This window comes from Scyliorhinus torazame, chromosome 3 (genome assembly GCF_047496885.1).
Source record: "Scyliorhinus torazame isolate Kashiwa2021f chromosome 3, sScyTor2.1, whole genome shotgun sequence".
NCBI lineage: Eukaryota > Metazoa > Chordata > Chondrichthyes > Carcharhiniformes > Scyliorhinidae > Scyliorhinus > Scyliorhinus torazame.
This window is the reverse complement of record NC_092709.1, coordinates 96,257,440-96,285,372: the sequence shown is the minus strand read 5'-3', so window position 1 is coordinate 96,285,372 and position 27,933 is coordinate 96,257,440. Positions and strand designations below refer to the sequence as shown.

Sequence of the window (27,933 nt, the reverse complement as noted above, 5' to 3'; positions counted from 1 at the left end):
GTGTTGTGGTGCCAGGGGGAGAGCCAGGGTACCACCCTGCCCTGTCCTCGACCACCTGGGAGGCTCTAATGACATGCAAGACCCCCCCCCCACTCCCCCCCGAGGTGTCATCATGCCTGATCCACAATTGTGGAAACCAGTGCTAAATGCACCCGTTTGAGGCCCTGAAGGCAAGGCCATTGACTCCCGGGCACCGTGTGAATACGTGAGCCCAATGATTCATTTGAATATCATTATCTGCTTCACGCCCAGTGAGGGCATGATCCAGATCACATAGGGCGGAGTAATTTGGGTGACTCACGCGAGGTTTTGGGCCTGGCAAGCAGCCGGATTTGGGGCTCTTCCGCGATTTACCCGTCACAGAGCCGGGAGCGATGCGGTGGGAAAATTGCACCAGTGTCTGATATCTGGAGTGGGGCATGAGGACTGATTACACTGATCCTTCTTTAAGAATTAATTGTAAGAGGTAGGAACAACCCCTGTGAAGGTGCAGAACCCAGATTAGCATAATTTGAGTAAAAATGCGTTATTGCGTCCTCAAATAAGTTTTCAATCTCATGTAAATTTTCCAGTCTTTTTACTCCTTTTTCTAATTCAGCCACTATCATTTTTAGGTTTATTCAATTGTTTATTTTGGGTTAAATTCTGTAGCCTCTAACCCAAGTCACATTTATGAATACCTGAACATAGATTTTTAATTGTTTACTTTATTATAAATTTGCTAAGAATAATGGACCCCTTACACTGCTTGATAATCTCTTTCAGGTCATGCATAATTATGAGATAAGCCTTACCTGCATGACATATGTATTACGGGTTTGGCACTCCCACATTGATGTCTTATAATGATCTTGTTGAAAACGTGGTTGATTATCATTTACATCGTCAATTATAATTGTTAACTGGCTGCATGCTGTCTGGTGGTTACTTTCTGCCAATAATACCAAATGCATCTTAGTTCTGACTTCATAATCCAGAAATTTTGAATCTTTTACTACGATCTCACCTGAAAGCAGAAAAAAAGGGTCATAACACATTCAGGTGTGTGGACAAAATAATTTTTATGATCAATTCTGAAAGACATTCTCCTACACTGTTCCACCAAAACTCAATCCAAGTTTCTAAACAATATTCCTCCAGTTTCTTTTCAGCAGGCTGGGATTGTGGTTGGGGGTGGGTATCCAAAGGCAAAGGAGATTCAAGTTAAACATTTGGAGTGGCGATCCTAGGGCAGTAATTGGTTCTAGCCTATTTTCAGGAATAGAGCCAATAGTGAGAGACAACGTGCACTCCAACCAAAATGCAGAGGCTCATTCAAAATTGAGCTTCAAATCTGATGTAATGGATTTAGATAATCTGCCAGAAGCATTTTGCCCATTTCAAAGGATTAACTGCAAACTGCTTATATCGCTTGTTGCCACTTCTGATAGTCCCAGATTGGGAGGGGGAGGAAGGGTATTTTGAAGGAGGTTGTCAGCACCCCCAGAAAATGCTGAAGAGCTGAAGGAACACCTGCTCCAGATTAAATTTTAAATGCACTTTTTTTACTGTGGTCACTGCTTTGTTGCAGCAACTAACAGTTCCTCAGAGGAAAAGGCCCAACACCTGCTCCATTTAGTGCCAGCCAGAAGGGAGTTGCAAAAACAAGCCCTTTGTTATGAGCGTGAGGTCAGGTGTAAAGCCTGGATCTGGTATGTCTCTCTTTTGGAGACCATGAATTGGATTCAATTTGAATTGGTTTTTGGAGCAGGCAAGCAGCTGGGTTAGGGGTTTGCCCCTGTCCACACTCTGAGCTCTGGCTTTGTAACTCTGATAAAGTAATTTAAAGAAAAAAATATGTATCGGAAGCCTGTTTTAGGCAGCCACCAATGACAACTCTACAGCATCCAAATTAATATGGCATTAGATTTTTTTTCCCCCAACGTTGTTCAGGCACGCAAGTTTGGCTTCTTAAATTGGAGCTATGTGCATCCAGTTTCAGTCTAGAAAACAGACAGAAAACATACTTGTGTGACAAGTTGTTAAACACAAAATATTAACTCTACTTTCTTCAGTTTACAGGTATTGACTGACATGCTGTGTTCTTTAACATTTTCAGGTTTTGTTACAATGCTGGTAAGCACTGAATCCATCCCTCAATCTGCTTATTTCCTCATCTCAGGATTGACAGGCTAACTGTGTTAACTGTTATTTTTTAATTTTAATGCAACATGGATATGAATTTGACTGAATGACAGGAAACAAAGAGTAGTGGCTATTGGATGTTTATTTGACAGGAGGAAGGCTTGTACGGCATTCCCCAGGTGGCGCTACTGGGACCCTGGCTCTTCCTGATATATATTAATCACCTAGATCTTGGAATGCAGGAGGGCACAATTTCAAAATCTGTGGCTGATGACAAAATTTGAAAGTATTGTGAACTGTGAGGAGGATAGTGCAGAATTTCAAAAGGATATAGACAGGTTGATGGAATGGGCATTAGGGTTAGGGTTGGAAAGGTAAGTGGCAGATGAAATTTAGTGCAGAGAAGTGTGAAGTAACTAATTTTGGCAGGAAGAACACAGAAAGACAATATAAAATAAAGCGTACAATTCAACAAGGAGCAGAGGGACCTGGGTGCATATCGGCACAAGAATTTTGAAGGTGGCAGGACAGGTTTAGAGTGCAGTTAGTAAAAGATACAGCATCCTAGACTTTATTAACAGATGTATTGAATATAAAAGCAAAGAAGCTCCGTCAAACTGTGTAGGCCACTGGATCAGCCTGAAATGGAGCAGTGTGTCTAATTCTGGGCACCAGAAGATGTGAAGGTATGAGAAACATAGAAACTGAGAAAATAGGAGCAGGAGTAGGCCATATATCCCTTTGAGCCTGCTCCGCCATTCATGTTCTCCCAGTATCCCATACCCCTTGATACCTTTAGAATTTAGAAATCTATCTATTCCCTCCTTAAATATATCCAGTGACTTAGAATCATAAAAAAGTTACAGCACAGAAGGAGGCTATTCGGCCCTTCTTGTCCATGCCAGCCTGAGGACACCCAGGTGCCCTTTCTATCCCACCTTCCTGCACCCGGCCCATAGCTCTGTAGCTTCGAGCACTTCAAATGCAGATCCAGTACTTTTTAAAAGAGTTTAGGGTCTCTGCCACCACCACCAACGTCTGCAGCGAATTCTAGACTCCCACTACCCTCTGTGTAAAAAAAAGTTCTTCCTCATGTCCCCTCTACCACTTCTGCCAGTTATTGTGAATTCTATGTCCCCTGGTTCTAGAACTCTCCACCAAGGGAAACAATTTTATCCTGTCCAGCCCATCTCTTCCCCTCATAATTTTGTAGACCTCAATTAAGTCACCCCTCAGTCTTCTTTACAAGGAAAATAACCCCAACCTATCCAATCTCTCCTCGTAGCTACTTTTCTAGCCCTGGCAAAATTCTTGTAAACCTTCTCTGCACTCTCTCCAGAGCAATAACGCCCTTCCTATAATGTGGCAACCAGAACAGCACACACTATTCCAGCTGTGGCTTCACTGAGGACACCCAGGTTTTATGCAATTCCAACATTTATCCTTCCTTTTATATTCCATACCCCTGTCAATGAAGAAGAACATTCCATATGCTTTCTTAACAACCTTGTCTACTTGAACTGCTGCCTGTCGGGACCTGTGTACTTGTATGCAGGATCTCACTTCTATGCTCAGTAGCCTCAGAAACAATCCATCTGGCCTTGGCGACTTATCAACTTTCAAGGATTTCAATCCTTTGAGTACTTGCTCTCTTTTTATGATTATCCTATTCAATATCTCGCAGTGTTCCTCCTGGACTATTATATCTGCACCATCCATTTCCTTTGTAAACACAGAGACAAAATGTAGCGCACAAAGACTCCGTGAGACGAATAGAGTGAAGTCGATGAGGCTTTATTAAGCGTGTCTGTTCCCCAGCAGCCCGATAGTAAACTGGCCTGCGGGGGAAGGCACCGGCTTCTTATACTTCGCCTTCAGGGCGGAGCATGAGGTCAACGGCCAACCAGGACCCGGGATCTGTCAGCCAATGACATTAGGGCTTCCAGTCCCACATGACCCCCAATACATACTACCACATTCACCCCTTGTCAAAAATGAACCCGGCGGGGTGATGCTTCGTATGGTGGTAAGGGTTTACAGGGCTGGTCCTGGGAGGATAGAACAGTTACATGGTAGTACAGTATTGGACAGTATCGTCCTGTTACAACTATTTACAGAGGGTATAGGAAAAACAAAATGTTCATTGGACAGTCCATCTTTGTTTTACATCGACGCCACGAGTCGGTCGGGCGGTCTGGTCGTCCGTGTCGATCGCCTCGGCCCCGGCGGTGGTGGTGGTGCTTGTACCAGCGTTGTCGCCTCCGGGAGCCGCACGGTTTCAGCTGTCGGTGCAAAGGGGAGGGGGACTGATCCTCCTGGGAAGGGGGCGGTCGCGGGGTGCGGCGGTGGCAGGAAGGGGGGCGGTTGGGTTGATGGTGTCGGGGGGGGTGCGCGTGGTGCTGGCGGGCGCCAGATCCCGCAGGGAGACCGTGTCCTGTCGGCGTACTCCACGTAGGCGTACTGGGGGTTTGCGTGGAGGAGGTGAACCCTTTCGACCAACGGGTCCGCCTTATGTGCCCGCACGTGCTTTCGGAGCAGGATGGGTCCTGGGGCCGCCAGCCAGGTCGGCAGCGACGTTCCAGAGGAGGACCTCCTAGGGAAGACAAGGAGACGCTCGTGAGGCGTTTGATTAGTGCTTGTACATAATAGCGACCGGATGGAATGGAGAGCGTCCGGGAGGACCTCCTGCCACCGTGAAACTGGGAGATCCCTGGACCGTAGGGCCAGTAGGACGGCCTTCCAGACCGTGCCGTTCTCCCTTTCTACTTGCCCGTTCCCCCGGGGGTTGTAGCTGGTCGTCCTGCTTAAAGCTATGCCCTTGCTGAGCAGGAACTGGCGCAGTTCGTCACTCATGAAAGAGGACCCCCTGTCGCTGTGGACGTATGCGGGGTAACCGAACAGCGTGAAGATGCTGTTCAGGGCTTTAATGACTGTGGCCGCGGTCATGTCGGAGCAGGGAATGGCAAAAGGGAAGCGGGAGTATTCGTCCACTACATTAAGGAAATACGCGTTGCGGTCGGTGGAGGGGAGGGGCCCTTTGAAATCGAGACTGATCCGTTCAAAGGGGCGGGAAGCCTTAATCAGGTGCGCTCCATCTGGCCTGAAAAAATGCGGTTTGCATTCTACGCAGATGTGGCAGTCCCTTGTGACTGTACGGACCTCCTCTAAGGAGTATGGGAGATTGCGGGACTTGATGAAGTGGTAAAACCGAGTGACCCCCGGGTGGCAGAGGTCCTCGTGGAGGGCTTGGAGGCGGTCAATTTGTGCGTTGGCACATGTGCCGCGGGATAGGGCATCGGACGGCTCGTTCAGCTTTCCGGGCCGGTACAAGATCTCATAGTTGAAGGTGGAGAGTTCGATCCTCCACCGCAAGATCTTGTCGTTCTTGATCTTGCCCCGCTGTGCATTATCGAACATGAAGGCTACCGACCGTTGGTCAGTGAGGAGAGTGAATCTCCTGCCGGCCAGGTAATGCCTCCAATGTCGCACAGCTTCCACTATGGCTTGGGCTTCCTTTTCCACTGAGGAGTGGCGGATTTCTGAGGCATGGAGGGTTCGAGAGAAGAAGGCCACGGGTCTGCCCGCTTGGTTAAGGGTAGCCGCTAGAGCTACGTCAGAAGCGTCGCTCTCGACCTGGAAGGGGAGGGACTCGTCGATGGCGCGCATCGTGGCCTTTGCGATGTCCGCTTTGATGCGGCTGAAGGCCTGGCAAGCCTCTGTCGACAGAGGGAAAGTCGTGGTCTGTATTAGGGGGCGGGCCTTGTCTGCGTACTGGGGGACCCACTGGACGTAGTACGAAAAGAACCCCAGGCAGCGTTTCAGGGCTTTTGGGCAGTGCGGGAGGGGAAATTCCATGAGTGCGCGCATACGTTCGGGGTCGGGGCCTATTATCCCATTGCGCACTATGTAGCCCAGAATGGCTAGCCGATCGGTGCTAAAAACGCACTTGTCCTCGTTGTACGTGAGGTTCAAGGCTTTGGCGGTCTGGAGGAATTTTTGGAGGTTGGCGTCGTGGTCCTGCTGATCGTGGCCGTAGATGGTGACATTGTCGAGGTACGGGAACGTGACCCGTAACCCATGTTGATCAACCATTCGGTCCATCTCCCGTTGGAAGACCGAGACCCCGTTTGTGACGCCAAAAGGGACCCGTAGGAAATGGTATAATCGCCCGTCTGCCTCGAAGGCTGTGTACATGCGGTCACTTGGGCGGATGGGGAGCTGATGGTAGGCGGACTTGAGGTCCACGGTGGAGAAGACTTTATACTGGGCAATCCTATTGACCATGTCGGATATGCGGGGGAGAGGGTACGCGTCTAGTTGTGTGTACCTGTTGATGGTCTGGCTATAGTCAATGACCATCCTTTGTTTCTCCCCTGTCTTCACTACTACCACCTGCGCTCTCCAGGGACTATTGCTGGCCTGGATTATGCCCTCCTTTAGTAGCCGCTGGACTTCGGACCGAATGAAGGTCCGGTCCTGGGCGCTGTACCGTCTGCTCCTAGTGGCGACGGGTTTGCAATCCGGGGTGAGGTTCGCAAACAAGGACGGGGGTTGCACCTTGAGGGTGGCGAGGCCGCAGATAGTGAGTGGGGGTATGGGGCCGCCGAATTTAAACGTAAGGCTCTGTAGGTTACATTGAAAATCTAAGCCCAGCAAGGTGGGGGTACAGAGTTGGGGAAGGACGTTAAGTTTGTAGTTTTTGAATTCCCTCCCCTGCACCGTTAGGGTAACTATGCAGAATCCCTGGATCTGTACGGAGTGGGATCCTGCAGCTAGGCAAATCTTTTGTGCGCTGGGGTAGGTAGTTAAGGAACAGCGTCTTACCGTGTCGGGATGTATAAAACTTTCCGTGCTCCCGGAGTCGACTAGGCATGGCGTCTCGTGGCCGTTAATTAGGACCGTTGTCGTCGTCGTCTGGAGAGTCCGGGGCCGAGCCTGATCGAGCGTAACCGAAGCGAGCCGTGGTTGTAGTAGTGGGGGGGGTCCGTTGTTGCCGTCCAAGATGGCGTCGGGGATGGACAAAATGGCCACCCCCATACATCGCACGTGGCTGAGGGGTCACAAGATGGCGTCGGGGGTGGACAAAATGGCCGCCCCCATGCGTCGTACAGGTCGGGGGCGGTCCAAGATGGCGGCACCCCTCCTCCCCTCGTGGTGGTCGGGACCCAAAATGGCGGCTTCTGCGGGTCGCACATGGTGTGCTGGGGGGTCTGGGGAGCGCTAGGACCGCGCGGAGTTCCTGCACTGCGAGCGCCAGGGCCGCGGGCGCTAGGACCGCGCGGAGTTCCTTCACTGCGAGCGCCAGGGCCGCGGGCGCTAGGACCGCGCGGAGCTCCCTCGCCGGGGACAGCGGTGGTCGGGGCCCAGGTCGACGGCGCCGGCGGGTCAGTCGTGGGGCCGCGAGCGCTGGGACCGTGCGGAGCTCCCTCGCCGGGGACAGCGGTGGTCGGGGTCCAGGTAGGTTGCGCCGGCGGGTCAGGCGTGGGGCGCGGGACGGGGGTGAGGGCCCAGGTCGGCGGCGCCGGCGGGTCAGTCGTGGGGCCGCGAGCGCTGGGACCGTGCGGAGCTCCCTGGCCGGGGACAGCGGTGGTCGGGGTCCAGGTAGGTTGCGCCGGCGGGTCAGGCGTGGGGCGCGGGACGGGGGTGAGGGTGGCGTTAGGGATGCGAAAAACGCCCTCCTCTCCGTGGAGAGTGTTGGCCGGCACCCAAATCGGGAGCGCCGGCGGCGGGTCGTACATGGACTGCGGGGAGGGGGGTTGGGGAGCGTAGGCGGCGTGCAGGGCTCCCAGTTCTACCGGGACCGCGGTGGTCGGGACCCAAAATGGCGGCGTCTGCGGGTCGCACATGGCGTGCTGGGGGGGTTGGGAGGCATAGACTGCCTGTAGGGCTCCCTGTGGCCCCGGGACGGCGGCGACCTCGCGGGATCGGCACACCACCGCATAATGGCCCTTTTTCCCGCATCTTTTGCAGATGGCTGCGCGGGCCGGACAGCGTTGTCGGGGTGCTTCGCCTGGCCGCAGAAATAACAGCGGGCGCCCCCGGTGCGACTCGGCGTTTGGACTGCGCAAGCCTGTGGGGTGTCCGGGGGGGGGGGTAGGGGGTTTGCCGTGACGGGTACGTACGGGGCCCAATGGCCTGCCGCGCGGTCGGGGCCGTAGGCGCGGGTATTACGCGCGGCTACGTCCAGCGAGGCTGCCAGGGCCCGTGCCTCAGAGTCCTCGCGACTCTTTTTCTAGAAGTCTTTGGCGGATTTGGGAGGATTGCATACCTGCCACAAAAGCGTCGCGCATTAACATGTCCGTATGTTCGTTTGCATTCACCGACGGGCAGCTGCAGGCTCTTCCCAAAATCAGCAGCGCGGCGTAGAACTCGTCCATCGATTCTCCGGGAGCTTGCCGTCTTGTCGCGAGCTGGTAGCGAGCGTAGATTTGGTTAACTGGGCGAACGTAGAGACTTCTCAGTGCTGTGAACGCCGTCTGGAAATCGTCGGTGTCTTCAATGAGGGTGAAAATCTCCGTGCTCACCCTCGAGTGCAGGACCTGCAGTTTTTGTTCGTCTGAGACTCGGCCTGTGGTCGATCTGATGTAGGCCTCGAAGCAAGTCTGCCAGTGTTTGAAGGCTGCTGCCGCATTCACTGCGTGGGGGCTGATCCTCAGGCATTCTGGACTGATCCTGAGCTCCATAGTCCTTTTTAGGCACGCTTAATAAATTGTAGCACACAAAGACTCCGTGAGACGAATAGAGTGAAGTCGATGAGGCTTTATTAAGCGTGTCTGTTCCCCAGCAGCCCGAGAGTAAACTGGCCTGCGGGGGAAGGCACCGGCTTCTTATACTTCGCCTTCAGGGCGGAGCATGAGGTCAACGGCCAACCAGGACCCGGGATCTGTCAGCCACTGACATTAGGGCTTCCAGTCCCACATGACCCCCAATACATACTACCACACAAAATATTTATTTAAAACCCTTCCCACAGCCTCTGCATCTACACACAAGTTCACTTCTTCATCTCTGATAGGTCCCACTTTTCCCTGAACTAACCTTTTACCATTAATATGTTGGTAAAACATCTTTGGGTTTCCTTTAACTTTACTTGCTAATCTTTTCTCATGCCCTCGCCTTGATTTCCTTTTTGACTTCGTCCTTGCACTCTCTACACTCGTCTAGGCTATCTGCAGTGCTTAGTACTTTATGCCTATCGTAAGCTTTACATTTTGCCTCTTAAATGGAAAAAAAGTGAATACAGGCTCAATCTCTATTCATATGACAATTCTTCCATCCCAGAGATCAGTCTGATGAATCTTTGATGCACTCCCTCTATGGCAAGTATATCCTTTCTTTGATAAGGAGACTGCACATAATACTCTAGGTGTGGTCTCACCAAAGCCCTGTATAGCTGCATTACGCTCCTGTACTCAAATCCTCCAGCAATGAAGGCCAACATACCATTTGAATTCCTAAGTGCTTGCTATACCTGCATGCATGTTTTCAGAGAGTGGTATACCAGGCCACCCAGGTCTCTTTGTACGTCAACATTTCCCAATCTATCACCATTTAAATAATACTCTGCCATTCTGTTTCTCCATCCACGCTATAGTGCATCTGTCATGTATTTGCCCAGTTAACCAACTTGTCTCAATCACTCTAAAGCCTCTTAACAACCTCACATTCGCACCAAGTTTTGAAAATATTACATTTGGTTCCCTCATTCATATCATTGATGTAAACTGTGAATGGCTGGGGCCCATGCACTGATCTCTGTGGGGCCTCGCTGGTCACCGCACAAAATACCCTTTTATTCCTACTCCCTGATTCCTGTCTGGTAATCAATTCTCAATCCATGCCAAGACATTACCTCAGTCCCACGTGCTTTAATTTTATCACTAGCCTCTTATGCAGGACTTTCTTAAAAGCTTTCCGAAAATCCAAATACACTGGGTAGGATTCTCCTACCCCCGCCAGGTTGGAGAATCACCGGGAGTCGGCATGAATCCTGCCCCGCCGGCCGCTGACTTCTCCAGCACCGCTGACAGCGGCCCCCGCGGCGATTCTCCGGCCCGCAATGGGCCGAAGTCCCGTTGGTTCTATGCCAGTCCCGCCGGCGTAAATTGAACTAGGTCCCTTATCGGCGGAACCTGGTGCTGCAGGCGGGCTACGGGGTCCTGGGGGGGGGGGCGGGGGCGATCTGGCCCGGTGGCCTAGCCCGCGATCAGGGCCCACCAATCCGCGGGCGGGCCTGTGCCGTGGGGGCATTCTTTTCCTACGCGCCGACCACCAGCTTCCGCTATGGCCGACGCGTATGTGACCCCCCCCCACATGCGCATGCGTCAAAGGCCTTCCACGCCAGCTGGCGGCGCCAAGCACTCCGGAGTGGGCCTAGCCCCTAAAGGTGCGCAGGATTCCGCACCTTTGGGGTGGCCCGACGCCGGAGTGGTTCATGCCACTCCGTCCCGCCGGGACTCCCTGCCCCGCCGGGTACGGGAGAATCCCCCCACTATCTCCAGTAGGTTTATCAAACATTATTTCCCTTTCATTAGTCCATGTTGACTTTGTCTAATCCTGTTGATATTTTCTAAGTGTCCTATTATCACATGCTTCATAAGAGGCGCCAGTATTTTTCCTCGTACTGATGTTAGGCTAACTGGTCTGTAATTCTCTGTTTTCTCCTTCTCCTTTCTGAAATAATGGGGTTATATTTTCCACCATCCAATCTACCAGAACTGTTCCAGAATTTACAGAATGTTATAAGATGATAACTAATGCATCCAGAATTTCCATGGCCACCTCCCTTAGTACCCTGGGATGTAGATTATCAGGCACTGAGATTTATATGCGTTTAGAGAGAGTGCAGAAAAGATTCATGAGAATGGTCCCAAGGATGAGGAACTTCAGCCATGGTAGACAAATTAGAGAATTTATGACCGTTTCCCTTGTAGAAACAATATTTGATAGAGGTATTCAAAATTATGAGGAGTCTGGACAGAGTAGATAAGGAAAAACTGTTCCCATTGGTGGTAGGATCGAGAACAAGAGGGCACAGATTTAAGGTAACCGGCAAATGAAGTAATGGCAACATGTGGAAAACTTTTCACACAGCGAATCGTTAAGGTCTGGAATGCACTTCCTGAGAGTGTGATGGAGGCAAGTTCAATTGAGGCATTTTGAGGGAACTGGATTATTATTATTAAAGGAAGAAAGTGTAGGGCTACTGGGAAAAGATGGGGAAGTGGCAGGAAATACATTCCTCCTATGGAATGCCCATGCAGAGCCAACAGGTGACCTTATTGCTGTAACAATTTTGTGATTAATTTCACAATTTGAAACCTGCCTTTTAAATTTTTACCTCTTTCTCTATTTTCCCCATTTTCCTCCATTTTTGAAAGTTTGGTACTCTCTCTAGTTTATTCATCTTACATTATTGGTACATTCTTTTTCTTTTCAATGGCTTTTCTTTGTCATCTATCAGTTTTCTATTTGCAGTTTGAAGGACAGTCTTTATTCACTCTGTGGTCAGGAGTTTACGACTCAGACACAGAGGGCCGGAGGGGGTCCGCCTAAATTGCACCCCTCACTGTTCATGAAGAGAGGGCCTGGACCTTGCAGACGGACCCGTGGACCGGGAGGTTGCGAATGCAGAGATCGGGGCACAGCACCAAGTGAGACCCCCCACTCCATTCCCCCCCATCCACCCTTTCCCCATCCCTGACTACGTGTCTAACCATGCATGCTGTATTGTGTATTGCAGGACCAAACTTCGACCCATCCGTCCCTGCGGATGCTGACTGTCCCCAGGACGTGCCAGGGCACGACAGGACATGGAATGACCCAGGCCGTCAGACATACGACGCCCCCACCCAGTGCCAGGGCGCCCACAGGACAGGGACCGACCTGGGCCGTCTGGCATACGACGCCCCCACCCGACAGCCGGCGTATTCTCTGGCCGGCGAAAATACCGCCGACAGGAATCGCGCGGTGCGCCTCGCAGAATCGCGAGAATCAGCGCGACGCAATGGGCCCTGGGGCTGCTTCAAATCTCCGGCCCAGGTGGGCCGAAGTCCCGTGAATTAAACATGCTATTTAACGGCGTCAACCAGTCGTGCTGGCTGACGCTGGCGAGCGAGGAGGTAGGGGTCGGCGTAGGGCGGCCGCTGGAGAGGAGATGGCACGGCTGTAGCTGGAGGGGGGGGGGCTGCAGTTGCGGGTGCCGGTGGAGGGTGCTCCCCAGAGCCGAGGGTGCGTGCTGGTGATCGGGGTCAATGCTGGGGGTGGGGGTTGGGGTGGGGACGGGATGGAGGGTGCCGGGGATGGGGGGTGCCGGGCATGGGGGGTGCCGGGGAAGGGGAGTGCCGGGGATCGGAGTGCCGGGGTTCGTAGTCCCGGGGATTAGAGTGCCGGGAATGGGGGGTGTCGGGGATGGGGAGTCCCGGGGATGGGGAGTGCCGGGGATGGGGAGTCCCGGGGATCGGAGTGTCAGGGATGGGGAGTGCCGGGGATGGGGAGTGCCGGGGATGGGGAGTCCCGGGGATCGGGGTGCCGGGGATGGGGAGTCCCGGGGATCGGAGTGTCAGGGATGGGGAGTGCCGGGGATGGGGAGTGCCGGGGATGGGGAGTCCCAGGGATGGGGGGTGCCGGGGATGGGGAGTGCCGGGGATGGGGAGTGCCGGGGATGGGGAGTGCCGGGGATGGGGAGCGCCAGGGAAGGGGAGTGCCGGGAATGGGGAGTGCCGGGGATGGGGTTGCCGGGGATGGGGAGTGCCGGGGATGGGGGGTGCCGGTGTTGGGGGGTGCCGGGGATGGGGGGTGCCGGGGATGAGGGGTGCCGGGGATGGGGAGGGGGTTTGCATGGCCAGGTGCCAGCTGGCAGCAGTGGCGACCATGCAGCCCATGGCACTTGGCTGCGGAGGTGGGTATGGGCAATGATGACATGTCGTCTACCCCCATCCCCCACCTCCGCTAACGTTATGTTTGGGCATCATCCAGCGATGTTGGCCGCCGTGGCAGGAGCCGTCCTTCTACATGTTGCCTTATGGGAGCTGGAGCAGGAGCATGCCAGGGAGGCGGCAGAGGCTGCCGCAGAGGAGGGTGCCGCAGAGGGGCAGGTGGCAGCCGCCCAGGCTGGAGAGCCACCCACCCGACAGGATGAGGAGGAAGTGGTGCCACTGCGACGGAGCCGCCCGACGAGGCCCCGTGTGTACCGGCACGGTTGGCCTTCCAGGACCTCACGGACCGGGCATGCAGGAGGAGACTTGGGTTGAGCCGGGAAACCGTCGCCCAAATCTGCCATCACATGGCACACCTGGCACCGTGTGGGACTGGGGGAGGACACCCTCTCCCGGTGGCCGTCAAGGTTATAGTGGCCCTGAACGTCTACGCGACGGAGAGGGTCAGCCACATCGTTGTGGTTTGCTGCGTCCTGCACAACATAGCCCAGCAGAGGGGCGATGTGCTGGAGGCAGAGGAGGGGAGGGGGAGGAGCAACACGACGAAGGGCAGGCCTCCCCAGATGAGGAGGATGGGGGCAATGTACAGGACAGATGAGCTGTACATGGACAGGTGGCTGCCCACCGTTACCGGCTGGGCCAGTGGGCACGGGACGGGTTGATAGCTGCATGGTTCACAGGGTGTGGGAATCGCCGACTATGGGCACGGAAAGCTCCAGGCCTTGCATACTGCTCCCCATGTCTGACACCGTCGCACCCATTGCCTCCACCGCGGACGTCACCCGTGCGGTTTTGGCCTGGGTGGCATGCATTACTGGCACCACTCCTTGCTCCTGCACGTGGGTGGACTCCTCCAGCTGCAAGTCGGCCGCCACCCACTTCGATCGTCCCCGAGTCCGTGACTGCATCGGGTCTATGGGTGGGTGTGGTAACTCCAGGAACCCGGGTCCCGTCTGCGCGGCAGATGGTTGCTGGGGCCGGGCTGTTCTCCGACTGTCTGGCCCCTCGGCTGCTTCTACCTCCACCTGCTGCACCGGGACGGCTGTGTTGTGCGCACCAGTTAGTGTACCAGAAGCCTCATCGCTAAAGTGCCCAACCAAGGTGAGTGTCTCTGCGATGGTGGAGGGTGTAGGAGATAGCGTAATGTTGAGGTCCTCATCGGACTCGAATTCCGGGGTCCCCTGGGGTGGTGTTTCCTGTCCATCCGTCCCCTGTGTGTGGGTGCCCTGTCCGTCCGTCCCGTGTGTCGGTGTCTTGGCTGGTTGTGTCCTGTGTGTCAGTGTCCTGGGTGGATGTGTCCTGTATGTGGGTGTCCTGGTTGTTGTGTCCTGTGTGTCAGTGTCCTGGGTCGATAGGGATTTGGCCTGTTGGTGTGGCTTCCCTCCCCGTCGCTGGGTGTGGCCCTACGGCGTTGCCGCACTGGCACTAGATGGGGGCGGCGTACGCCTGACGGTCCGGGTCTATCCCTGGCTCTGGGCGCCCTGGCATTGGGTGGGGCGTCGTATGCCTGACGGCCCGGGTTGTTCCATGTCCTGTGGGAGCCCTGGCACGTCCTGGGGGCGGTCAGCATCCGCAGGGACGGGTGGGTCGAAATTTGGTCCTGCAATACACAATACAGCATGCATGGTTAGACACGCGGATGGGGAAAGGGGTGAAGGCAGTGGGGGGTCTCATTTGGTGCTGCGCCCCCGATGTCTGCATTCGCAACCTCCCCCATTGCAAGGTCCAGGGCCCTCTCTTCATGAACGGTGAGGGGGTGCAATTCAGGTGGGCCCCCTCCGTCCTCTCACTCTCCCGGTTGTTATGGGCGCGCTTCTCCTGTCGGGGGGGGGGGGGGGGGGGGGGGGGGGGAGTGGAGAGGGGTGACAGAGATAAAGGGCAATAGTGTTGGGCGGACATATACTTGCAGACCAGCGGTTGAGTGTATGTTGGCATAGGTTCACAATCCATCCTGCTAATGCAGCCTGCAGGGGTGTGTGCAGCCATGTCGGTTTCAGCTAGCGGGGGCGGGGAGGGGGGGGGGGGGGCGGGGGGTGGTACGCACCCTGGCTGACCTGACTAGGTCATTAACCTTCTTGTGGCACTGCTGCCTGTCCTGGCTGTTATGGCCATGGCGCTTACGGCTCTGCTACCTCCCTCCACAGGCGCCGGCTGACGTTAGGTGCAACCCTGCGGCCATGTCCGGGGACACCTCGATGTCCTGCTCCTGGAACTTCGACGATGCGGGCGGCCATTTTGCTGAGTCTCTGGGCGTCCTTTGTGCTGCGGCGCTGCACGGCGTCAATGATGGCGCGCGCGTCTGTGACGGGTGACGCCGTCGTGATTGGCGTCATGCCGCTGCTAGCCCCTAATGGGTTGGAGGTTTCCGGAACTTCCGGTTGGCCTGACGCCGGAGTGGTTCACGCCGTTCTTGCTGCCGACGTCGGGCCATCCCGCCGACTACAGGAGAATCCCGCCCAGAATGTCTCTCCTCCTCCACTTCCCCCGCAGGATGCGGTGGGCCATTTAAATTGACGTTTTCTTCGGAGGGACCAGAATATCCCGCCGAGCGGGAGAGGCTGCAAACTCCTGACCTGTGTTTCTGTTGATTCTCTTCCTGTCTTTGGTTTTTCCTCCCCCTTTTCCCAATTTTAATAAATAGACAAAGCTTGCAGTTGTATAGCAACTTTCAGGATGTCCCAAACAGCTTCACAGCTAATGAAGTATTTTTTTGTAAGTGCAGCCACTGATGTAATGTAGGGATGTGCATCAGGGAATTTGCGCAAAACAAGGCCTCGCAAACTGGAGTGAGATAGATGACCAGATAAATCATAGAATCATAGACGTTTACAGCATGGAAACAGGCCCTTCGGCCCAACCAGTCCATGCCGCCCAGTTTTTTACCATTAAAGCTAGTCCCAGTTGCCCGCACTTGGCCCATAACCCTCTATACCCATCTTACCCATGTAACCATCTAAATGCTTTTTGAAAGTCACAATTGTACCCGCTTCTACTACTACCTCTGGCAGCCCATTCCAGACACTCACTACCCTCTGAGTGAAGAAATTGCCCCTCTGGGCCCTTCTGAATCTCTCCCCTCTCACCTTAAACCTATGCCCTCTAGTTTTAGACTCCCCTACCTTTGGGAAAAGATGTTGACTATCTACCTTATCTATGCCCCTCATTATTTTATAGACCTCTATAAGATCACCCCTAAGCCTCCTACGCTCCAGGGAAAAAAGTCCCAGTCTATCCAGCCTCTCCTTATAACTCAAACCATCAAGTCCCGGCAACATCCTAGTAAATCTTTTCTGCACTCTTTCTAGTTTAATAATATCCTTTCTATAATAGGGTGACCAGAACTGCACACAGTATTCCAAGTGTGGCCGTACCAATGTCTTGTACAACTTCAACAAGACGTCCCAACTCCTATATTCAATGTTCTGACCAATGAAACCAAGCATGCCGAATGCCTTCTTCACCACCCTGTCCACCTGCGACTCCACCTTCAAGGAGCTATGAACCTGTACTCCTAGATCTCTTTGTTCTATAACTCTCCCCAACGCCATACCATTAACTGAGTAGGTCCTGGCCTGATTCGATCTGCCAAAATGCATCACCTCACATTTATCTAAATTAAACTCCATCTGCCATTCGTCGGCCCACTGGCCTAATTGATCAAGATCCCGTTGCAATCCTAGATAACCTTCTTCACTATCCACTATGCCACCAATCTTGGTGTCATCTGCAAACTTACTAACCATGCCTCCTAAATTCTCATCCAAATCATTAATATAAATCACAAATAACAGTGGACCCAGCACCGATCCCTGAGGCACAGCACTGGTCACAGGCCTCCAGTTTGAAAAACAACCCTCTACAACCACCCTCTGCCTTCTGTCGTCCAGCCAATTTTGAATCCAATTGGCAACCTCACCCTGGATCCCGTGAGCTTTAACCTTCTGCAACAACCTACCATGCGGTACCTTGTCAAAGGCTTTGCTAAAGTCCATGTAGACAACGTCTACTGCACTACCCTCATCTACCTTCTTGGTCACTCCCTCAAAAAACTCAATCAAATTTGTGAGACATGATTTTCCACGCACAAAGCCATGCTGACTGCCCCGAATCAGTCCTTGCCTCTCTAAATGCTTGTAGATCCTGTCTCTCAGAATACCTTCTAGCAACTTACCTACTACAGACGTTAGGCTCACCGGTCTGTAGTTCCCAGGCTTTTCCCTGCTGCCCTTCTTAAACAAGGGCACAACATTCGCCACTCTCCAATCTTCAGGCACCTCACCTGTGGCTGCCGATGATTCAAATATCTCGGTTAGGGGACCCGCAATTTCCTCCCTAGCCTCCCACAACATCCTGGGATACATTTCATCAGGTCCCGGGGATTTATCTACCTTGATGCGCTTTAAGACTTCCAGCACCTCCTCCTCTGTAATATGCACACTTCTCAAGACATCACTATTTATTTCCCTTAGTTTCCTAACATCCATGCCTTTCTCCACCGTGAATACCGATGAGAAATATTCATTCAGGATCTCACCCAACTCTTGTGGCTCTGCACATAAATGCCCTTGTTGATCCTTAAGAGGCCCTACTCTGTCCCTAGTTACTCTTTTCCCCTTTATGTATCTGTAGAATCTCTTTGGATTCTCCCTTGCATTATTTGCCAAAGCAATTTCATGTCCCCTTTTTGCCCTCCTGATTTCCCTCTTAACTCTATTTCGACAATCTCTATACTCTTCAAGGGATCTACTTGATCCCAGTTGCTTATGTACGTCATATGCCTCCTTCTTCTTTTTGACCAGAGTCTCAATATCTCGAGTCATCCAGGGTTCCCTACTTCTACCAGCCTTGCCCTTCACTCTAAAGGGAATGTGCTTACCCTGCACCCTGGTTAACACATTTTTAAAAGCCTCCCATTTACCAGCCGTCCCTTTGTCTGCCAATAGTCTCCCCCAATCTACCTCTGCAAGTTCCTGTCTGATACCATCAAAATTGGCCTTGCCCCAATTAAGAATTTTAACTCTTGGGCCAGACCTATCATTCTCCATAGCTATCTTAAAACTAATGGAATTATGGTCACTTGTCCCAAAGTGATCCCTCACTAGCACTTCTATCACTTGCCCTTCCTTATTTCCCAAGACGAGGTCAAGTTTTGCCCCCTCTCTAGTCGGTCCATCCACATACTGAATGAGAAATTCCTCCTGAATACACTCAACAAATTTCCCTCCATCCAAGCCCCTAATGCTATGACTGTCCCAGTCAATGTTGGGAAAGTTAAAGTCCCCTACTACTACCACCCTATTATTCTTGCAGCTATCTGTAATCTCCTTACATATTTGCTCCTCAATTTCCCGCTGACTATTTGGGGGCCTGTAGTACAGTCCTACCAAGGTGATCTCTCCCTTCTTATTTTTCAGTTCCACCCATATAGACTCAGTGGGCGAACCCTCGGATATATCCCCTCTAAGTACTGCCGTGATGTTCTCCCTAATCAAAAACGCCACTCCCCCTCCTCTCTTACCTCCTGTTCTATCCTTTCTATAGCATCTGTAGCCCGGAACATTGAGCTGCCAGTCCTGCCCCTCCCTTAGCCATGTTTCAGTCATAGCTATAATATCCCAGTCCCATGTGCCCGTCCATGCCCTGAGTTCATCCGCTTTGCCCGTCAGGCCCCTTGCATTGAAATAAATGCAGTTTAATGTAGACCTTCCTTGCTCTCTGCCCTGCTTTCTCTGGTCATGCTTTACACACTCTCCCTTCCTGCCTTTTGTTTCTGTCCCCACTGACTTCCTACATCGGTTCCCATCCCCCTGGCACATTAGTTTAAACCCTCCCCAACTGCACTAGCAAACACCCCCCCGAGAACATTGGTTCCGGTCCCACCCAGATGCAGACCGTCCGATTTGTACAGGTCCCACCTCCCCCAGAATCGGTCCCAATGTCCCAGGAATTTGAAACCCTCCCTCTTGCACCATCTCTCAAGCCACGTATTCATCCTAGCTATCCTGTCATTCCTACTCTGAGTATTACGTGGCACTGGTAGCAATCCTGAGATTACTACCTTTGAGGTCCTACTTTTTAGTTTAACTCCTAACTCCCTAAATTCAGCTTGTAGGACCTCATCCCGTTTTTTACCTATATCGTTGGTGCCTATATGCACCATGACAGCTGGCTGTTCACCCTCCCCCTCCAGAATGCCCTGCAGCCGCTCCGAGACATCCTTGACCCTTGCACCAGGGAGGCAACATACCAACCTGGATTCTCGTTTGCGTCCGCAGAAACGCCTGTCTATTCCCCTTACGATTGAATCCCCTATCACTATAGCTCTGCCACTCTTTTTCCCGCCCTTCTGTGCAGCAGAGCCAGCCACGGTGCCATGAACCTGGCTGCTGCCACCTTCCCCTGGTGAGCCATCTCCCCCAACAGTTTCCAAAACGGTAAATCTGTTTTGGAGGGAGATGACCGCAGGGGATCCCTGCACTGCCTTCCTACTCTTCCTCTGTCTGTTGGTCACCCTTTCCCTATCTGCCTCAGTAATTTTAATCTGCGGTGTGACCAACTCACTGAATGTGCTTTCCACAACTTCCTCAGCATCGCGGATGCTCCAAAGTGAGTCCATCCGCAGCTCCAGAGCCGTCAAGCGGTCTAACAGGAGCTGCAGTTGGACACACTTCTTGCAGATGAAGGAGTCAGGGACACCAGAAGGGTCCCTGACTTGCCACATCTCACAAGAGGAGCATGACACGGGTCTGAGCTCTCCTGCCATGACTTAAACCTGAAGTTAAATTTGAACTACACTACACAGCTAGGAGAAAGTCAAAGAGAGAGAAATCACTTACCAGTTACAAGCCAAACACTTACCTGCTGGCTGTGATGTAGTTGCTCCAGAGACTCCCTCACAGGTCTGCTTCTCTGCACCTCCTTCAGGTGAGCACCAAATTCCCTTAACTAGTTAATTACTTTACTTAATTAACTTGATTTTTTTTTTTTTTTGTCACTCCCCTCTTAAAATGATTTTATTAATGTTGGTTCAAGGATAAATAAAGGATAAAAGACATCAGAACTCCCCTGTTCTTCCTCAAATGTGTCATAGGATCTTTCACATCCACCTGAGGGGGCCAATAGGGCTTTGCTTTAATGTGCATTTGAAAGGTGGCATTTCACACAGCAAACATTCCCTCATTGCTGCATTTAATTATCAGTTTAGATTGCAAGCTCACGTCTCTCGATAGAGTTTAAACTCATGACATTCTAACTCAGAGGTGAGAGTAACAGACATCTCTATCATTCAAAGTTCAGTTCTGTTGAAGGATACGAACATGAAAGATGATGACCTGTCCCTTCTCTTTACAATGCTGATTGAAATGCGTAGTATGTTTTAATCCTTTTCTGTTTATTTTGTAGTGTAAGGGTCCTTCCTGTTTATTTCCTTTGTTCCTATTTCTTTTATTATATTACTTTTGATCCATGGACCCATAACCAGGATGTGCCTTTAAGCAGAAGACTCAGTTGAAACAGCCTGCTGACCAGCACACTGTATGTCCCAGGTTTTGTTTTTGGAGTGAAGAAGTCAGACTTCTCAGCACTGGATGGATCTTAGGAACCGGTTTTGGAGGAAGTCGATTTGATTGGTTAACTGCCAATCGGTGGGCTGGCCAGGGGCAGTGTTCTGCCTGACAATGATCAGTGATTGGTTCTTGCGCGATGCTTTCTGAGAGAACTGGGCAAAAGTGTTTAGACCTTGGAAGGAGAAGAAACACTCTCTCTGTCTCTCTCTCTATTGATGGATACAGAACTGGCTAGGTCTTAGAAGGCAGATAGTAGCAATGGAAGGGTGCTTTTCTGATTGGAGGGCTGTGACTAGTGATGTTCCGCAGGGATCAGTGCTGGACGTTTGCTGTTTGTAGTATATATAAATGATTTGGAGGAAAATGTAACTGGTCTGATTAGTAAGTTTGCAGACGACACAAAGGTTGGTGGAATTGCGGATAGTGATGAGGACTGTCAGAGGATACAGCAGGATTTAGATCGTTTGGAGAATTGGACGGAGAGATGACAGATGGAGTTTAATCCAGACAAATGTGAGGTAATGCATTTTGGAAGGTCTAATGCAGGTAGGGAATATACAGTGAATGATAGAACCCTCAAGTGTATTGACAGTCAGAGAGATCTAGGTATACAGGTCCACAGGTCACTGAAAGGGGCAACACAGGAGGACGGTAGTCAAGAAGGCATACGGCATGCTTGCCTTGATTGGCCGGGACGCAGAGTATAAAAATTGGCAAATCATGTTGCAGCTGTATAGAACCTTAGTTAGGCCACACTTGGATTATAGTGTTCAATTCTGGTCGCCACACTACCAGAAGGATGTGGAGGCTTTAGAGAGGGTGCAAAAGAGATTTACCAGGATGTTGCCTGGTATGGAGGCCATTAGCTATGAGGAGCAGTTGAATAAACTCGGTTTGTTCTCACTGGAAAGACGGAGGTTGAGGGGCGACCTGATAGAGGTCTACAAAGTTATGAGGGGCATAGACAGAGTGGATAGTCAGAGGCTTTTTCCCAGGGTAGAGGGGTCAATTACTAGGGGGCATAGGTTTAAGTTGCGAGGGGCAAGGTTTAGAGGAGATGTACGAGGCAAGTTTTTTACACAGAGGGTAGTGGGGTGCCTGAAACTCGCTGCCGGAGGAGGTGGTGGAAATAGGGACGATAGATGTCAAGAGGCATCTTGACAAATACATGAATAGGATGGGAATAGAGAGATACGGGGTGTGATTCTCTGAAATGGAGACAGAGGGCGCGATTCTCTGAAATGGAGACAGAGTGTTCGCACCGTCGTGAACGACAACGAGGTTCACGACGGTGCGAAACGGCCCCGATTCCTACCGATTCAGGGCCCGAAAATGGGCTAGGAGCGGTGCCGCGTCATTTACACGCGCCAGGCCTTGGCGCCGCATACATGACGCGGCCGGCGCCGCATAACTGGTGTCAGCCGCGCATGCGTGGTTGCTGTCCTCCCTGAGTCCGCCCCGCAAGTAGATGTCCGACGGATCTTGCGGGGCTGCGGAAGAAAGGAGGTCCTCCAGAGAGGCCAGCCCGGCGTTCGGTGGGCACTGATCGCGGGCCAGACCCCATTTGAGGCCCCCCCCCCCCCCCCGGTGCAGGATCCCCCCCCCCCCCCGGCAGGCCGTCCCCCCCAGCGTTCCCACGCTGTTCCCGCCGGCAGCGACCAGGTATGGACGGCGCCGGGGGAACCCGCCGTTTTGGGCGGGCCGCTCGGCCCATCCGGCACTGAGAATCGCGTGGGTACCGGTGAATCGCCATTTTGGCTATCTCGGGTGATTCACTGGACCGCGCCGCGCAAAACGCGATTGTGCCGATCTGGCCGCTTCCGTGAATCGCGGGAGGGCGTCAGACCGGCGTTGCGGGAAAATTTGGAGACCCAGGCGATTCTCTGAAACGGCGCGGGAGCAGAGAATCGCGCCCACGGATCCCGGAAGTGTAGAAGATTTTAGTTTAGACGGGCAGCATGGTCGGCACAGGCTTGGAGGGCCGAAGGGCCTGTTCCTGTGCTGTACTTTTCTTTGTTCTTTGCTTGCTGAAGTGAAAGTACTGCTCTATTGTCCTTAAAACAGTGAGTGCCTGGCACATTTTTGCTGTGAATTTGGAATAAGTCTGCAGAGAAGGTAGATATCCTTGCCAGAGAAAACCATTTCAAGCCTGAAAGAAAGATGTCCCTAAATGAAAGCCTGAACTTCGGAGACTCACTAATCGGAAATCATCCCAGTGCATCAAGCGTTGTCATTCTTTTATTTTATTAATATTTTCTTTACCTTTCCATCATCCCTTTCCCCTCTGTGTTGTTTGTCTGGGTGTGTGTACAGAGTGAGTGTAGTTCGGAAAAGTCATTTGGGAGAGGGGTATTAGATAGTCAGTTACAATTTCTGTCCGTTTAATTATACTGTACATAATAAAAGGTTACTTGTGTTAAAGTAACAAACCTGGGGCATCATTCTCCGACCCCCCGCCGGGTTGGAGAATCGCCGGGGGCTGCCGCGAATCCCGCCCCCGCCGGTTGCCGAAGTCTCCGGTACCGGATATTCTGCGGGGGCGGGAATCGGGCCGCACCGGTTGGCGGGCCCCCCGCTCGATTCTCCGGCCCGGATGGGCCGAAGTCCCGCCGATAAATTGCCTGTCCCGCCGGCGTGGATTAAACCACCTTTTGAACGGCGGGACAAGGCGGCGTGGGCGGGCACCGGGGTCCGATCCGCGGGCGGGCCTGTGCCGTGGGGGCACTCTTTCCCTTCCGCCTCCGCCACGGTCTCCATCATGGCGGAAGCGGAAGAGACTCCCTCCACTGCGCATGCGTGGGAAACTGTCAGCGGCCGCTGACGCTCCCGCGCATGCGCCGCCCGGGGATGTCATTTCCGCGCCAGCTGGCGGGGCAACAAAGGCCGTTTCCGCCAGCTGGCGGGGCGGAAATTCCTCCGGCGTCGGCCTAGCCCCTCAATGTTGGGGCTCGGCCCCCAAAGATGCGGAGCATTCCGCACCTTTGGGGCGGCGCGATGCCCGTCTGATTGGCGCCGTTTTGGGCGCCAGTCGGCGGACATCGCGCCGTTTCGGGAGAATTTCGCCCCTGGTAACTGCTGTTTATTGGGCTCAGCCAAGGACCTCAGGTATTTTAAATAACGTCTAATTTTTCCTGCGTGACGACTCTGTATCAAGTGGAGCTGGAATTGACCATGCACTATCCCAGGGTGTCATGACAGTAGGCAGTTTTCTTTTTATTTGAAACTATTCTACAATCATTGCTCTAGAAAATGAGATGAATAAATGTGATAATTTTAACCAAGCCCCCGATGTGCAATGCTAACCTTTCACCCTGATCAATATTAATCTCCATTCTCTTCAATGAAGAGTAAAATTAGATAGGGTGTAAAACCAGCTATGCACCTCATCCAGTCAATTTCCCAATGGACAGATTTGGTTAAAATTGTCGCTCTTATGCCAGTTTAAGCCTGGAATATGCACATATATTGCAAAATTGTACGGTAAACACAAAATCTCTCTTACCGGTTTTTGAATTGATGTGAAATGCTCCATTTTCATTCCCACTAAAAATGCTGTATAAGACTAGGTCTCCATTTGTGCTGTAGCTTTGAGCCACGACGCTCAACACCATTGCACCTACACAGTGAAAGAACAGTCACTACCGCAATACTGATGGTTTATTGGAATGATTTAAACAGCATAGAATTTCTACAATTTATAAATATGCCAAGTCCTGTCCAAACAGTGGCCATTTCCACCAGCGGGATCTTCTAATCTCGCCAATGTCCACCCCTCGTGGCGCGTTCCCCAACGGCGACCAACACTAAACACCGTACACATCAACAGGACTTGAAGATCTCACCGCTGGCCAATGGCGAGCCGCCTCCGCTGCTGGAAACCATGCCATGGGGCGAATGGGGGCATAAAATCACACCCAGTGTCTGAAACTGCAACTAAGATTACCCCTCCCCCACCTGTCAAAGTTTCATACCAGTTTTCATAGGCATACACATGTCCCAGAGCCAGATTTTCACACAATGTAACATAAAGCGAACAATTATAAACTGAAACCAGTACTCAAAAGATATTGCAGCCCACCTAGTACTGAGTTGCTTTCTAGAGGAAAGTTGCATTGATAGTGCCTATTTCATCAAATGAGCAGTGTTTGTGCAGCTATACAGAAAATCTGCTATCAAATAAAAATGTTAGTGGAAAATTCTTATATTATGACATTCATGATAATGTTAAAGCTCTCTTGTGATCAACAATCACGGGATATTACCATGGCTCCAATATGAACTAAGAATAGCTAACAAATGTCTAACGTTAGCAGAATTATCTGTGATTACTTTTATGCATGTAGATACAGTAATAATTTCCTAAAATGGTTTGATGAGATGTTAACATTAAAATTTCAAAACCAGCCCCAGCCCATCACTCTGGATTAATGGAGACAGAACACGGGGCAGGCAGTCCACCTCATCCAGGAAGTGGGCTGGATAATTAAATATTTTGATGGGGCTGGCAACGTTTGCTTTAAGTTGCTTGCACGTTTAACTCTGGTCAGCTGGGTTCCAAGGGCTGGAGAAACACAGCAGATGAAGGGAGGCAACAACAACATTGGGGAGAAGATAAATGCTGCCCATAAATCCGTAAAGTTCCCTGCACAAAATTCCTCATGCCCGGAGTCAGGGATTGGATCTCCCCTTCCCCAATGCTCCCACTAGAAACAGCAGGAGACTTAGCAGAGGCTGCAACTTGCTTCTCAACCAAGTAGAAGCCAAATTTGCAAAACAGGCTGATTCCTGGGTGGGGATCCTGTTGAAGAAAAACTACACTCAAGAACATACAGGGAATCCAGACTTCTAAGTTTTCCAATATAAACTCTACTAGCCGTGTCTATGGTGCCTACCACAGATAGCGGTTTGTCAGGTGAGGGTACCGTTAAGACATGGATGTTTAAGCAATGTACCTTTAAGAAAACAGTGATGTCAGCGAGTGGGTGGAACTGGGCTTTAGATTAGCCATTTTGCAGGTTTTTAGTTTCAGTTTTGGGAAAACAGCTTGTGTGTGTCTGTGGGTTTCCAGAGAGCTGCAGTTTTTGCAGTTTGGTTTTGCAGTTTTAAAAGTGCCTGGCTGGTTTTGCTGGGAGCAGTTTAGAAGTGCCTGGCTGTTTTGCTGGAGCTGAAGTCAACCAAGCTAATATATCTCAGCCATTCTACAGAAAATATATATATCCTTAACCTGATGTGATTTTGTTTAAAGGTGTTAAGTTTCTTGGAAATTTGAAGGAACATTTTAAGGAATTATTTACTGTTGCAATATTTTCTGAGTTATCTTTGAAGTAAGGGGTGTTAAGAGATTCAATGTTTATTTAAGATGTTAAGTTGAGTTCATGGAATAAACAGTGTTTTGTGTTTAAAAACCCACGTGTCCATAATTGTAATACCACACCTAGGGAAAAGCCGTGTGCTAGGAAAAGCAACAAATCCATTAAAGGGAGAGGTTGGTTGAACTCCATGATACATTTTGGGGCTCTGAAAACGCCTCGCCCATAACAATTGGGGATTTGAGGGGGATAAAAGTCTATCTATTGGATTGGCTTTTGTGAACTTAAAGATAGTGAAGGATTGTTGCTTTTCCGGTGTGGTATTTCAGTATAAGTGGGGAGAGTATTGTGAACAATGGCTCTTTCAGAGGCTCAGAAGTTTTTGGGGTGGAGAATATTACACGTAGTACTTTACGGACAGAAACGAAAAGCAGACTGTTAGATTTGGCAAGAACATTGCAGTTAACATTACCTGACAAAATGCGAAAAGATGAGGTAATTATGGCGGTGGTTAAGAATTAAAAGTTGCCTGAGATAGAGTTTGACTCATTGGAAATGGCAAAAATTCAGTTGCAAATTAAACAAATGGAACATGAGAAAGAATTAAAGCGGCTGGCATACGAGAGTGAGAGAGAGGAAAAAGAAAGAGAAAGAGAGAGAGGAAAAAGAAAGAGAGAGGGAAAAAAAAGAGAAAGAGAGAGAGAGGAAAACGAAAAGGAGAGAGAAGAAAGGAGAAAAGAAAGAATAGCCCTAGCAGAACAAAAAGAAAAAGAAAGGGAGATACAGATCAGGGAAAAAGATAAAGAGAGGGAGTTTGAACTTCAGAAAATGGCCATGAAACATGACAATCAGTTAAAATTGGCAGACGTAAAGGGAAACGTACAGTTGGATGATAGTGATGAGGGTAGTGAGAAAGAGCGTCATAGTCAAAGGCTTGGTGGGAATCTATTTAAATATGTTCAAGCATTGGCAAGGTTTGACGAGGAGGAAGTGGAAGCCCTTTTCATTTTATTTGAGAAAGTAGCTAAACAAATGAAATGGCCACAGGACATGTGGGTGTTACTGATTCAAACAAAGCTGGTAGGTAGAACTAGTGAAGTGTTTGCATCACTACCGGAGGAGGTATCTGGAACGTATGAGGAGGTAAAGAAATCCATCTTAAGCGCATATGAGCTAGTGCCTGAAGCTTACAGACAAAGGTTTAGAAATTTAAGGAAAGAAGTTGGTCAAACATACATGGAGTTTGAAAGGCTCAAACAGAGTAATTTTGATAGGTGGATAATGGCTTTGAAAATACACCAAATGTATGAAGCTCTCAGAGAAATTATACTTTTGGAGGAGTTTAAAAATTCAATTTCTGATGTAGTGAGAACTCATGTGGAAGAACAGAGGGTTAAAACTGTGAGATTAGCAGCGGAAATGGCAGATGATTATGAATTAGTTCATAAATCAAAGATTGGTTTCCGACATCAGTTTCAGCCGGTGAGGGACAGAAACTGGGGACATGAGAAATACTCGAGTGGTAAAGGTAAAGGTGATCTGATGGGAGACAATAAAGGGAGTGTACCACAGATTAAAAAAGAAATCCAGGAGGGCGGAAAAGAAATGAAAAGTTTCAGATGTTTTCACTGTAATAAACTAGGCCATGTAAAGTCACAGTGTTGGTGGTTGAAGAAAAGCACTGGGAAGGCTGATGTGGTAAAACAGGATAAGACAGTGGGGTTTGTTAGAGTGGTAAAGGAACGCCCAAGGGAAGCAAATGAGGTGCAAACGATTGTACAGCCTGTTCAAGAAGTAATTGTTAAGAAGGTGCCAGATGTCTTTAAAGAATTTACTTGTGTGGGTAAAGTTTACTTATGTGTATCAGGAGGAGCAGGTAAAGTCACAATTTTAAGAGATACAGGGGCTAGTCAATCTTTAATGGTAAGAGATGAGGAATTAGGTAGTTTGGGAAGAATGTTGCCAGAAGAGGTGGTGCTATGTGGAATTCAGGGTGAG

The 27,933-nt window shown here is 50.9% G+C and overlaps 1 protein-coding gene across 1 annotated transcript in view; it reads right to left on the bottom strand.

Annotated features, from left to right (window-relative positions):
• The window catches only part of dchs2 (dachsous cadherin-related 2), a 258,035-nt gene that overhangs the window by 40,901 nt on the left and 189,201 nt on the right, over positions 1–27,933 (bottom strand). The window contains exons 14-15 of the mRNA XM_072496010.1: positions 24,129–24,242; positions 795–1,006 (exon numbers count right to left, since the gene is read on the bottom strand). Of these exons, the coding sequence (XP_072352111.1) occupies positions 795–1,006; positions 24,129–24,242 (326 nt within the window). The remainder of the gene's footprint in view (positions 1–794; positions 1,007–24,128; positions 24,243–27,933) is intronic.